Below are 14,719 nucleotides of genomic sequence, written 5' to 3' on the forward strand. Positions count from 1 at the left end.
TCCTAATCACTTATTTTCCATCTATGGATCTGTGTGAGGGTCTGGGTTTTTTTGCACTCTGTAGTTTTGACAGATTGATACCATCTTAAGGTACACATAACGTTTTGACCGCTTTTCAATACATTTTTTGAGGGAAAGTGCCGAAACCAGAAAACACCAATTCCAACCATTCTGGGGGTTTTTTTTATGACGATCAATTTTTATGGTTTCATACAAAATATGTTTATTTTTTACATTTCTTTATTTTTGAATTGTGAAAAGGGGAGAGGGTGTTTTTTTTTACTTTTTTACTTTTTTCATCCTCTTAGTGGACTTGAAACTGCAATGGTTTGATCACTTGTTCAATATATGCAATATTAAAGTAATGTAGTATACTGTATAGTAAAATTATTAATCTCCTATGAAGCCCAGCTACAGGTGGAGGCAACAAAGACCTGACATTTTTATTGCGTCAATTAATGATATTAGGGTCCTGATCATTTCCCAAGGGGCCTTACCTATTTCTATGAGGGGATGTGCAATACTGACTTTCATAAGCCATTAATACCTTTATTGTTTCGTTGGGAACTCCAGGCTCCGGCACTTTATCCAAATAAGTTGTCAAATCTTGGTCAACATGTTCAAATACCAGTGTAAGCTTCGTCTCCCTGTCTGTCCGTGAAACAGTACAAACATCAAATAACCTGGGGGAGAAAGAACAAAAATGTTCAGGAAAGTATTTTATTTGAACATGAGATACACTGAGACTGCTGTATACATCACACAGGATACACCGAGACTGCTGTATACATCACACAGGAGACACCGAGACTGCTGTATACATCACACAGGAGACACCGAGACTGCTGTCTACATCACACAGGAGACACCGAGACTGCTGTCTACATCACACAGGATACACCAAGACTGCTGTCTACATCACACAGGAGACACCGAGACTGCTGTATACATCACACAGGATACACCGAGACTGCTGTGTACATCACACAGGATACACCGAGACTGTCTTATATTTATTGCAGTTCCAATGTGCAATGAGAGGAGCTAGCAGTATTGATTGCTTTATTTTTTCTGACTATGCTCTGGCCGTGTCAACCTACGCCAGCTGCCCGGCAGCAGTGGGCCTGAGAACAGGGTCTGCTACTGCTAAAGTCACTCTATGTAGTTGGAGCTCACTGAAGAGTATTCCCAGGCCTTTACTGTTCATGTAGCTGGGGCAGCTTGCGCCAAGTGAGTCCATGGCTGCCCTTTTGCTGCTTTGGTGTCAGTCTTGCTGGTGTATGCGATTGCGCATAACATATACAGTTGTGTGAAAAAGTGTTTGCCCCCTTCCTGATTTCCTATTCTTTTGCATGTCTGTCACACATAAATGTTGTTTCAGATCACCAAACACATGTAAATATTATACAAAGATAACACAAGTAAACACAAAATGCACTTTCTAAATGAATGTCTTTATTATTAAGGGAAAAAGAAATCCAAAACTGCAGTGCCCTATGTGAAAAAGTGATTGCCCACCCTCCTTAAAATATAAATTAACTGTGGTTTATCACATCTTTGGGAAGCAGAGTACAAATTCCCTAGCCACATCGAGGCCTGATTACTGCCACACCTGTTCTCAATCAAGAAATCACTTAAATAGGAAGTGCCTGACAAAGTGAAGTAGACCAAATAAATCCTCAAAAGCTAGACATCATGCTGCAATCCAAAGAAATTCTGGAACAAAAGAGAAACAAAGTAATTCAGATCTAGCAGTCTGGAAAAGATTATAAAGCCATTTCTAATGTTTTGGGACTCCAGCAAACCACAGTGAGAGCCATTATGTCCAAATGGCAAAAACAATGGAACAATGGTGAATCTTCCCAGGAGTGGCCGGCCAACCAAATTGCCCCAAGAGCTTAGCAACAACTTATCCAAGAGGTTGCAAAAGACCCCACTACAACTTCCAAAGAACTGCAGGCCTCACTTGCCTCAGTTAAGGTCAGTAGTCAAGACTTCATCACGAGAGACTGGGCAAAAATGACCTACATGGCAGAGTATCAAGACAAAAACCACTGCTGAGCAATAAGAAGATAAAGGCTCATCTTGGTTTTGCCAGAAAACATCTTGATGATCCCCAAGTCTTTTGGGAGAATACTCTGTGGACTGACCAGACAGGTATATGTCCCATTAAATCTTTCGTAGAAGTAACACAGCATTTCAGAAAAGGAACATCATACCAACAGAAAAATATGGTGGTGGTAGTCTGATGGTCTTGGGCAGTTTTGCTGTTTCAGGAACTGGAAGACTTGCTGTGGTACATGGAATCATGGATTCTGCTGTCTACCATAAAATCCTGATGTAGAATGTCTCGCCAGCTGTTCGTGACCTTAAGTTGAAGCGCACTTTAGTTATGCAGCAGGACATTGATCTAAAACACACCAGCTATGAATAGCTTAATAAAAATAAAATTAAGACTTTAGAGTGACCTAGTCAAAGTCCTGACCTTAATCCAATTGATATGTTTTGGCATAACCTGAAAAAAGGTGGTTCATGCTTGGAAACCCTTCAATGTGGCTTAATTACAATGATTTTGTAAAGATGAGTGGGCCATATTTCTCCAGAGCATTGTAAAAGACTCATTGCAAGTTGTCGCAAACGCTTGATTGCAGTTGTTGCTGCTAAGGGCGGCCCAACCAGTTATTAGGTTCAGGCTGAGTTCACACGTGGCGTTTTTTTCGCGTTTCCGCGGCAGTTTTAACCGCGCGATTTTGCAGCGAAAACGCGAAAAATAAGCATCCCATGCATTCCTATGGGATTCCGCAATGCTGTGCTAATGCTGCGGTTTTTACCGCGGCGGAATCGCTTCGCGGTAAAAAACGCAGCATGCTCATTATTTTGCGGAATCGCGGCGATCCCGCACCCATAGGAATGCATTGTTCCGCTTCCTTCCCGCATGTGGCTGTGCACACCATGCGAAAAGTAAGCAGAACAATTGCGGATGGTACCCACGGTCCGGAGGAGAGGAGACTGTCCTCCGGGCTTTGGGTACCATATCCCTGTAAAAAATAGAATTATAAAATAAAAAATATTGTTATTCTCACCCTCCGACGTCCCGCGCAGCCTTCCAGCTTCTCTTCACGCTCCCGTTCCCAGTAGTCCTTTGCGAAAATGCCCGCGATGGCGTGCGATCCCGCGAGAACTGACGTCATCGCGGGCATTTTCGCAAAGGATTACTGGGAATGGCTGCGCGGGACGTCGGAAGGTAAGAATAACACCATTTTTTATTTTTTTTTTTACATTCTATCTTTTACTACTGATGCTGCATAGGCGGCCTCAGTAGTAAAAAAGTTGGTCACACTTGTCAAACACTGTTTGACGAGTGTGACCAACCTGTCAATCAGTTCTCCAAGCGATGCTACAGATCGCTTGGAGAACGCTAGCATTTTGCAAGCTAAATACGCTTGCAAAATGCTAGTTTTTCCGCGGGAAAATCGCGGGAATTTAAAATGCGATTTTCCCGCGGACTGGAATTCCGGAATTCTCGCGGTAATTTCCGCGAGAGTTCCGGTACGTGTGCACTTAGCCTCAGGGGTTAATCACGTTTTCACACAGGGCCCTGTAGGTTTGGATTTCTTTTTCCATTAGTAATAAAGACCTTCATTTATAAACTGCATTTTGTGTTTACTTGTGTTATCTTTGTCTAATATTTAAATTTGTTTGATGACCTGAAACATGCAAGTGTGACAAACACGAAAAAGAATAGGAAATCAGGAAGGGGACAAACTCTTTTTCACACAACTGTATATCATATAGAAGGGGAAGCAAAAACTGCTACACACATCACATAGGATACACTGAGACTGCTGAATATACAAGTCACATTGTTACACTGAGACTGCTGTTACATCACATAGGAGAAACTTGGAGTATGCTGTATACATCATATAGGTTACATTGAGACTGCTGTATACTTACCATAGCATACAATGAGAATCTGCTGCTTACATCATATAGGATACACTGAGACTGATGCATACATGACATAGGAGGCACTGAGATTGGTATATACATCACTCAGGATAGACTGATATATATACTGTACATCACATAGGATACTCTGAGATTGCTGAATTTATTACACAGGAGACACCGAGACTGCATCACATAGGATACACAGACTGCTGAGTATACATCACATAAGAAACATGGAGACTCTGCTATATATATGATTGGACAGCAGTTCTGTATTATTGATCTATCACTGGTTTACATTAGAAAGGAGTAAGGGAAATATGAGACTCCAGCAACAAGGGACATGTAGTCTGCAACAGATGAACTACTTTATATCAAAGGGGAATGAAGGAACTAAGGTGGCAGACAGGCCAGAAGTCACATCAAGTAAACAATTATACACTGTACATACTCCAAAACCTCTATATTATTCTTAAATAATATGCTAGGATACACTGTACATGGAAAAAGAAAATATTAGCTGGAGTGCTTTTTTAACCATGTGGTATACTCCAAACTGGTCAAGACAATCCAAAAAGTCACAAGAACGACTCACAGTGACATCACTTCTAACTACAAAACCTGAGGCACCCCCTGGTCAGTAAGCGGACTATGTAGATCTTGTTCCCCCACTTACGGGGATCCATCTGTCCTTTAGTAACCTGTGTTAAACATTTATATCATGGACACATGGAATGCAGGAGAACTGCCTATAACCCAACACATGCAAATACTGAGGAGCAGGCAGGTTTCAACAGCGCAGTATAAACACTGGAAAATATTCCCCGCTGTATGATTCCTTTGTGTTGACCTACATTTACTTTAAAATTTTGGAAAACACCTTTCCTGCCAGGTATTTAGTGCACTGGCAAAACTAAAAAAAAAGATAAAACTCCCCAGTTATAGAGCGGAATACATAAATCATAGTCTCTTTTTTCGTTTTTCCGAGGGCAACATAAGTTTACACAGTGATGGATAGCGCCTAATATTGCATTTGGAAGCACAAGAGGTCTTGACTCCGCAACCAACACTATACACTTATTTTTACAGAAAATAGAATGATCCTTAAACCACTCTGAAGACAAAAATAATGGTTATCACTCAGATACTTAACTTAAGTGATAGGAGTTTTGTAGCTGTCATTGCTTCCCTCAACTCCAGACATAAATTTGAGACCACTCTTGGTACTCATATCAGTCTAATATGTCCAGGAATTGTTTTGTTACTCATGTTCTGTAACTTGCCATATACCGGTACTATTTTTAGTTCTTCTTAAACATTCTGCCAGCACTATAGGTGCAGGAACCTCCTTTCTCAACTCCCAGGATCCATTGCTCCTTGCCATAGTCTAATGGTTTGCCTGTCCTGTACTGAAAGCCTACCTTTCTGTTATGCCGGTATACAATCTGGCAGTCAACAAAGCGGAAGCAGAGAAGACCCACCCCACTTCCTGTAGAGAGACAAAGACCCACCTCTACTTTCTGCAGATAAAGACAATCCTTACTTCCTCTACAAAGAAAAAGACTCGCCTTCACTTCCTGTAGAAAATTAAAGACCTGCCCCTTCTTCCTGTAGAGATTTAAAAAGACCCACCCCCACTTCCTGTAAACAGATGACGACACGCCCCCACTTCCTGTAGACAGATGAAGACACGCCCCCACTTCCTGTAGAGAAACCTGCCTTGGCTTCCTGTAGAGAGTAAATGACAGTCTACCACTGCCTGTTGTGCAACAAATAGTTGCTTTCTACTTTGTGTAAAGAGACAAAGACCCACCCCACCCCCTACTTCTAGTAAAGGGCCAAAGGCCTGTCCACACTTCCTGCACAGAGACAAAACCACCCTTATTTCCTGTGGAGAAAAAACACCTCCTCGTCCTATATATTAAGAAATATAAAAACTATATAAAATCTGCTTTCACTTCCTGCTGACAAAGACACGCCCTCACTTCCTGTAGAGAGACAAAAACACGTCCCCACTTCCTGTATAGAGACCTGCCTCAGCTTCCTGTAGAGAGAAAAAGACCGGCCTCCACTGCCTGTAGAGCAACAAATACTCACTTCTCACTTCCTGTAAAAGAGACAAAGACCCATCCCACCCCCTACTTCTGGTAAAGAGACAAAGGCCCGTCCACACTTCCTGTACACAGGCAGAATCACCCCCATTTCCTGTGGAAAAAAATGACCAGCCTCTTTTTTTTGTAGGACAGAGCCAATCCCACTTCCTGTAGAGAAAAAGACCCAAACTGACTTCCTATATAGAAAAAAATATAAAAACTATATAGAATATAAAAACTAGCTTTACTTCTTGCTGAGACAGACCTGTCCCATCTTCCTGTAGAGACAAAGACATGCACCCACTTCCTGTACAGATAAACACACATCCTCACTTCCTGTAGAGAGACAAAGACACGCCCCCACTTCCTGTAAATATACTAAGACACGCCCCCACTTCCTGTAGCAAGATGGACACGCCCCCACTTCCTGTAGAGAGACAGCCATCCCTACATCCTGTAATCCATCTCAAGGTCTTTGCATCTAGAGACGGATTACATTTGACAGCAATAGAAGGAAGACACCCAATGGTCGGCACTTCGGAGTGAGAATAAAACAATAACATTTCTAAATAAAGTGATGTGCCGATCCTCTATTTACTACATTATCTACCAAACACAACTGAGTTGTCTAAAAGAACAGGGAATATTTAAGGCTTCTTTGAGGGGTCTTCTCTGTTTGGCATCTTTCATGGGTCCTGAGACGCAACATAAAATTTGTTGAATTTGGAAAATTCTTCGTAAACTTGGTTCTTCAAGTTCCAAATCCATCAGGGTCTATTTAGTTTTACAACTTGACCCAAACATTACTATGGGTACATAACCCGTAGAGCACCGCTCGTACAGAATGAATGCTGCTACATAAGTCTGGAGCTAGCAGAGCATCATTAGGTTTTGGAAAAGAAAAAGTATCTGAACCACACAGATTGCTAATGTGGAAAGGCACACTAAAGTGAATCACACCAATAATTTCATCAGTCATTGCTTCCTACGTCAGTCACACTGCGACATCAAAGGAGGTTTACAAATGTGAGGATGCATGTAACCAGCGCTAAGCCTCAGTACCACAAGTAAACAGATAAACCAGACCGTTTCTGTTCCAGGGATTATCCGCGTCCATCGTGGAAAACTAACTAAAGCAGTGAATTGAGAGGTGTTATACGGCATTTTCCATTGAATTCCATCTGAAATTAATTAGGACAATGGCAATTATGAAGCCCATGACGGAAGAAATATTACAGACAACTGGGCAGATATATGACCCTTGTGGTCACTGTGGCAAGGAAATTGCGAATGATGTCGGTCTTTAATTGGCCTGTATTCTATTGATGCTAATGAGCATAGGGTGAGACGAGGAGCCATTGTAATAAGCTGTCATGGAAAAATTCCAAAAATGTCCCCAAAAAATCCAGAAAAGTTAAACTGGACTTCCAAGATCAAACTTGGCGCTGGACACTCCGATTACCAGGACCCTGGAGTTCCCAGGCATTTACCTTCATACCCAGTATTTCCCATTTCTAGTCTTCAAGGCCTGCCATCAAATCATGTTTTCAAGATTTCCTTATTATTGCACATATGATGAAACTATCACCTCTGCAATACTATGGAAATCCTGAAAACATGATCTTCTGGTGATCCTTGAAGACTAAAGATGACCTTCTCTGCAAGGTTTTACACACTTGTCCCAGGTATCCCAGGCTCTGTTCCCTTCTCCTAGCACCGCCCTGTGTTGTGCTCCATGTCAGGTTTTGTAGGTTGCCCAGGATAAATCAATGACAACATCTCCATAGACCTATTTGAGGCCCAATGACACACACACTCATGTCTTGAGATTGAGGATCTAGACTGCTATGTTTAGTGTGCGCCACCTTCTGTGTATACTCTGCTTTACTTGCTTCCATGCCTGCTGGTTTCCACTTCATCCATCCTACTGATCTTATCCTGAGATTCCTGGTGTGACTTTACAGTAATTGCTGCTCACAAGCCTTCCTGCATCTACGCCCAGGGGCCATGTTCCCACCCAGACCTAAGGCTTAAAGGACTCGCCTCACCTGGTGAGCCCTAACTCAAGGACTCCTGTGTTGAGACTGTGGAGTTGCTGTCAACCTGGGGTCAAATTAAACAAGCTATCTTAGTACCAAAGAGACCAGGACGCAAAAAAAATAGTAGTTCAAAATCAGCAATCAGAATCTGGGTCAAGGTACAACAGAAAGTAATAGGCAAAAAGGTATAAAGATTTACAGGATTTTTCAGTCTTACTTCAAAGTTAACAGTTGGAAGATATACTTATGAAAGATAAAAAAAACGAAGGCATACTTACCTCTGGATTCTGTCCTCTGCTACGTCACTCCAGCTCTGGCTGAAGGAGATGGCGTCATGACCACCAATCATCTAAACAATGAAGCCTCCAATTGGCTGTAGAGTGAGGTAACTAGTGGTCGGTAGGTCATCTGTTCCAAGTTAGTGAAGGCAAATTCCTGGGGTAAGTATGCTTTGTAAATTTCTTTTGCAAGCATCTCTTTTCACTGCTAGCTTCTAAGGACCAGAAAACCTCTTAAAATAAGAAACTAAGGACCTCTACTTGTTGGACCCACCTTGTAGGATGGCTGCCTGGCTCCAGTGCTTGGCCAGTCTGCCAGACCCTTTGATTGGCTCACAGAAGAGTAAGTCAAACCAGGAGCAAACCGATGTATCCTGACAAAGATGATCACCCCTAGATTCAAGGAAGTCAAGTTCATGACACAAGTGACCTTAATATATGCAAAACACAAGCCGCGGAGACACATCACATGTTTCTCAACGCAAGCATTGACTAGCCAGGTCTTTCCCCGGGAGGGAACAACCACGGGAAGGGCAGTCTCCCATGAAGGACTGCGTTGAGAAACATGTGATGGTGTCTCCGCAGTGTTGGATGTTGATCTCCATGAGTTCATTCATCCTCATTTTTCACAAGTGACCTTAAGACTAGAGTTGAGCACATTTTTCAAAATTAGGTTACGATTGCGATCGGCAGCGAATATTGTTTTTGCACACAGCCAAATGTCATTGGAGTCAATTGGAGTAGAAATGAAAGAAGATGTTCGGAATCGATTGTCGAACATAAATTGAGCACGATTAAGGTACCAATATTGCACGAATAAGGCAATGTCAAACTCTGCGACCGATTCCGAACATATTCGCTCAACTCTACGTAAGGCTGTCACAGAAGTTGCCATAAACTGCTATCTTCTGACACGTACTTGTCAAAAGTTCCACCATATGGGTATGTCATTACGAATAATGCACAAATTACAGCATTTATTTACCCATTTAGGCTTTTTGAAGCTTCGTTAAGTCATGGCAGGAAACAGGACCTGAAGGACCTATAACAGACACTTAACTCATGCTACATAATGATTGCCAAATGGAAGAAAAGTGACAAGGCAGCAGGGAAGGGTGAATAAGGGTATATACAGAAGTAGAGGCAAAGAAGGGCCATCACCAGGAACACTGGAAGAAACCGATAGGACCATGGGCTTTGGACACAAATGACAAAAGTAAAGTAAGGAGGACAGGTGGCTTTTGTGGGCACCTTGAGACTTTCTTTGTTTATCCTGAAATATGCCTTCAAGGGTGAATATTCTGTACCTTCTCACTTTTTGGTAGTACCCATCTGTACATGTGTTTCCATGACAGATTTCTCTCTGTGTTTGTTTCATAGAATTTTGCAGCCACCTCCTTGTTTGCTCGGAGTTGGTGTCAGCGTGGCCCCAGTCACCAGGAGTTTGTTTGCTAATTTTGACCCAGTGATTTGTAAACTCTTTTTTTCAGCTTTACCTGTTTTATTGGCAACTGTCTACTATTTAGCATATCCTGGAACATAGTAGTGTCTGTTTGAAGTTTGCGAAGTATGTATTAACCTTAAAGGGATTTTCCGAGAATTGATAAATGGGTAAAAGAGCAAGCAACTAGAGCTGCAGTTTTCCTAATAAAAATCCTGCAACTGACCGCTCATCTAGTGAGGGACTGCGGGTTACTACAAGACACATAAGCTCACCTTTACACTAGAAAAACATATTTGTGGCATAATCACTTTAGTCATTAGTCTTCCCAAAAATTCACTTTGTACAAATCCAGACAATAGAAGACGGAAGGAAAGGAGAGAAGAGAGTAGAGGAGGGGGATGCAGCTTCAGGTTCAATCTCACTCTGTTATTGTAAAACTGAAAAGGTCGAGAGTGTTAAAGGGCGGCTAAAAGTTTAAAAAGCTTTAATATACTATAGCCACTGTTTAGTAGTTTTGATTGTTGGGGTTTATGTACTGAGAGCCCAACTGAACGCTTCAAGGAAGTAGAAGAACAAAATGTTGCCGCCATAGAAAGTCGGTGGCTCCAAACACCGCTCTGCTCACGCTTTAAGGACTGAGAAATTGGTGGGGGTCTCTGGATCAAGACCACCACGGAGCAAAACAAAACTGTGGCTACAACAAATCAAAACGTATTTAAAAAGTTTAGATACCCTTTGAGAACTGCAGTGTAGAAAATGAAGGTACAAAGAAGAGAACAGCGCGATGGAAAGAGCCCTCCATTTCTAATTGCAATATCTATGAGGCATGAATGGAAAAAACAATTCTTACACTATTCATTCAGGTCTCATGTCACCCCGGTGTAATATCCGGCTCCTCGTCCCCCCAGTGTATAACATGCGGCTCCTTGTCCACCCGGGGTATACCAACCATCCTCATTGTCCCCAGTGTATAACATCCAGCCCCTCGTCTCTCGGTGTACAACATCCGCCCCCCCACATGCCACCAGCTTCTACTACCATATGACAGAGCTGCCGGTGGAGCAGAGCTCACTGATCCCAGCGCGGTCCCGTAATAGGAGCCACTGGGAGAATAAGTCCGTTCTTGACATTTCTTCCTCCTAAATCTTCCTGCATCACCTGTGAGTGATATTATTAAGAACTGGAAGGAGTCGCCGCAATTCAGCCATGAAGTGGAGACCCTGCAATGTTACAGAGCGGGGGGTCGAGTGCTGAGGAGCAGAACAGTCAGTCACCACCACTCTGCTGACCTGATAACTGCAGAGTCCAGACCTCCTCTGGTATTACCATCAGCAAAAACACTGCGCCCCGCCAGGAGCTTCATGGCGAAGCAGCTGCATGCAGTCGTACATCACCAAGCACAATGCCGAGCACCGGATGGAGTGGTGTAAAGCCGCCACTACTGCATTCTGGAGGAAGCGTGTTCTGTGCAGTGACGGATCGCACTTCTCTATCTGCGTCTGATGGAGGAGTCTGGGTTTGGTGATTCCAGGAGAATGTTACCCCCTGACTGCATTGTGCCACTGTACAGATGATGGAGGGGGATAATGATATGGGCTGTTATCAAGGGGCGGCCTCGGACCCTCAGCTCCAGTGATGGGAAATCTTAAGCTTCAGCACAAGACATTGTGGACAATTGTATCTTCAGCATTGTGGGAACAGTTTGGAGAAGACTCTGTTTCCCATGACTGTGCGTAGTGCACAAGCTCCATATAGACATAGTTGGGGGAGTTTGGTGTAAGAACATAAGTGGCCGCACAGAGCCCGGACCTCAGCCCCATCCAACACCTATAATGGAGATTATGAGCCTGGGCTCACTCCAACATCATTGAACCTCACAAATGCTCTCCTGGATAAAGGTGCAAAACTTTCCACCGACACCTCCAAAATCTTGTAGAAATCCTTCCCAGGAGTGTGGGAGTCTGTTATACCTACAGAGGGGCCGACTCCATATTAATGTCCACGGATGAAGAATGGGAGCTCAGAAAAGCTCCTGTAGGTGCAATGTGGAGGGGGCACATCATTTTGGCCATATAGTGTATATGTGAACCCGGCCTGATGGGCTGCCACCTACGACTCTCCAGCTGAAATGAAGTCCATCACATCATCGAGGTCTACGACTTCACATCTTCTAACTTGACAGCATCGTCCACATAATCGTTGATTTGCATCATTTTTAATGAAAGAGGAACTGTGCCTTTAAGCGCTTCGCCGTGTCCCCCTTAGTGCTCCCCCGCGTAATGTCACGGCAAACAGTACATTCCCAACTCCTTCTGCCAAGTGAAAATGAGAACGCTTCTCGTCTACAAATGATTGAGGTGGTTTTCCCTAATCAAATTAAAGCAGCCAAATGTTCTTTTCAAAGGTAACTGTCTACTCGGCAGCTGTATGCAAACGACCACATCAAAAAAAAGCAAAGAAAAAAAAAATATAACGATAGACGTCGGTCCCTTCCACCGCTCTACAGAGACAAAAGACGCTTTACAGCTAATAATTACATTCTTGGGGGAACCGAGGAGGCGCACTTAACTCTCCAAGTGCTGGAAAGCTCAGGAAAGTTTCAATTAATGGACATTCTGCAATTTTTTTATTCGAGTGGGACTCTGCCTAGATCTAATCGGCAACCCAAAATTGCAGAAAGATGGTGGTAAAAGTTTTAGTTGTTGGAAAAAAGTTACTTGAAAGTTGACGTCGCCGCTGCGGCCAAAACACCGAGCCCCGAGCACAGGGATATTTATATAGAGAACCATGCGCCCCTATTGGATACCAAAACCAGTCTGCTATTGGCCCATTAACCAACACCACCACTTGGCCAAAACTATAATAACCGAGATCTGAACTCGTCACCAATTTTCTAACTAAATATATTTCTAAAAGTGATATTGACATGAAATTCTCACCAGATGTCTGTCACAACCCATCCAATCCACACACGCAAATTAATCAGATCATAACTTAATTATCTATGTGTAATAATGAGAAATGATACAGGGATACAAATAATGAACACAAGAAATAAGAGAAATGCAAAAAGCCATGGAAAGTCTTGACGCCAACTGAAATCTATCAGTAATTATATCAGCTGGTTCAACTGATGGCCAAGAAAAAAGGTGTCTCATTACCAAGGTGGCTCACATGAAACATCTAATGATGGGCAAAACCAGTGAGCTGTCTCAAGACTTTCGCAACCTTATTGTTGCAAAAACATGCCGCTGGCATTGGTTACACAAGGATTTCTAAACTACTGACGGTTCCAGTGAGCACTGTTGGGGCCATAAACCAGAAGATGAACAAAGATAATTTCACCATAAACAGGCCACTGCCTGTCTAACTTGTTAAATACAGCGATGCGGCTGGCATGGATTAGGGGACAACAGAGCCCTCCAGCGATCCCAGACCATTTCAAAAGCTCTATAGAAAAGCTTGTAAGTAATGTGCATGTCCGACCACCGCTGTTAGTCAGCAGTGGTGGTCAGTCACAAATGCAACGGGCTGTATACAAAAGAAAAGAAAGTGTGAATATTTCAAGAAGGGCTAAAAATTTTAATAAAGAGGTATATTGCAAGAGTGCGATCCAACAATATCCATTCATGAAGATGTAGCCCCCTTTTAGCCACCGAGGGGGCTACGTCCGTCTGACATGATTAATAGTTTTAGGACATAACTTTCTCCATATCCGGGTGGACCGAGTCTCATATTCTGACTCGAGGGCTTCATGGACGATTCATTAAACAAGTCTTGAATCAGAGTCATCCTCTTCGCTGGGAATCAGACGCCCGATATTATTTTTACATATGGGGTATTAATAGTTTCAGCAGATAAGTAAAGACATTAAATCCCATATAAATAAATACGGGAAGAGAAAGGGGAGTTTTATGGATGGCGGAAGGAAAATTTATGAGGGATCGTGGAATTAGAGTTTGTCTGGAGAATCAAATAACAATAATAAGGTTTATGAAAATATTCGGAAAAGGAAATTCTTATTTAAAGGGGTTGTGCACTACTTAGATACTGATGACCTATCCTTATCAATAAAGGATTGGTGAGGGTCCGACACCCGGCTACCACCCTGATCATCTGGCTGGATGTATGCAGCTCAATGCATGGTATAGTGGCCTGGTGTGAATTCACTTTCTGGCCTACCTGTTATGATTGAGTCACCGTAGGAGACAAAAATAGAAATGCTAGCTAAGTACAGAAAACCAGAGAAGTTGGCAGCTATCGGATTGCAGACCCCTGAACCTATCAACACAACTAGCAGTAGCCGTGGGGGGCTCCTACGATGCCCTAGGCCCCTCGATCACAGCCGGAGGACTACATAGCCTAAAGACAGAAAGGGAAATCTAAACTGCCCCAGAGCAGACCCCAAAGTAAAAGGCAGCCCCCCCACATATAATGACGGTGAAGCAAGAAGAAAGAACAAAACACAGACAGAAAGATAGACTGAGCAAAGATGGGGCCCACGCTAGCTTAGATAGGAAAGGACAGGAAGGCTGCTGTCTGCAATCCGTGAAAAACCCTATGAAAATAAGAGCCAACAAACTGACAGTAAAAAAGGCCCTGAAGACGCTAGGCTTCAAAAAAGCTATGTCAGTACTCAGGAATATTCTGAAGACAGAGCAACAGGCAAAAGGAGATTCAGCACACCCCAGCAGGGAATGGCAGAATCCAGAAAAGCAAGGAAAACAAAACACCAATGCAAAAAGGCAAAGCAGAAATCTTAGCTTTAGATGAGCAGGAATCAGACTGGTTTCCTAGAAGTCCACAGAGAAATCACCCGCAGGCCAGAAGGGCGTCGGCAGCCTTATATCCAGTCATTAACTCCACTCAGCCAATCATCATCAGCCCCAGGTGTTTGACAATCAGGCTCAC

General features: G+C 43.0%; 1 protein-coding gene across 1 annotated transcript in view; it reads right to left on the reverse strand.

Moving 5' to 3' along the window:
- Window positions 1-14,719, reverse strand: part of CDK6 (cyclin dependent kinase 6) — a 173,244-nt gene that overhangs the window by 122,399 nt on the left and 36,126 nt on the right. The window contains exon 3 of the mRNA XM_073582010.1: window positions 548-683. Coding sequence (XP_073438111.1) covers window positions 548-683 — 136 coding nt within the window. The remainder of the gene's footprint in view (window positions 1-547; window positions 684-14,719) is intronic.

Source organism: Dendrobates tinctorius, unplaced genomic scaffold, assembly GCF_039654945.1.
Source record: "Dendrobates tinctorius isolate UK_male_01 unplaced genomic scaffold, ASM3965494v1 ptg000070l, whole genome shotgun sequence".
Lineage (NCBI taxonomy): Eukaryota > Metazoa > Chordata > Amphibia > Anura > Dendrobatidae > Dendrobates > Dendrobates tinctorius.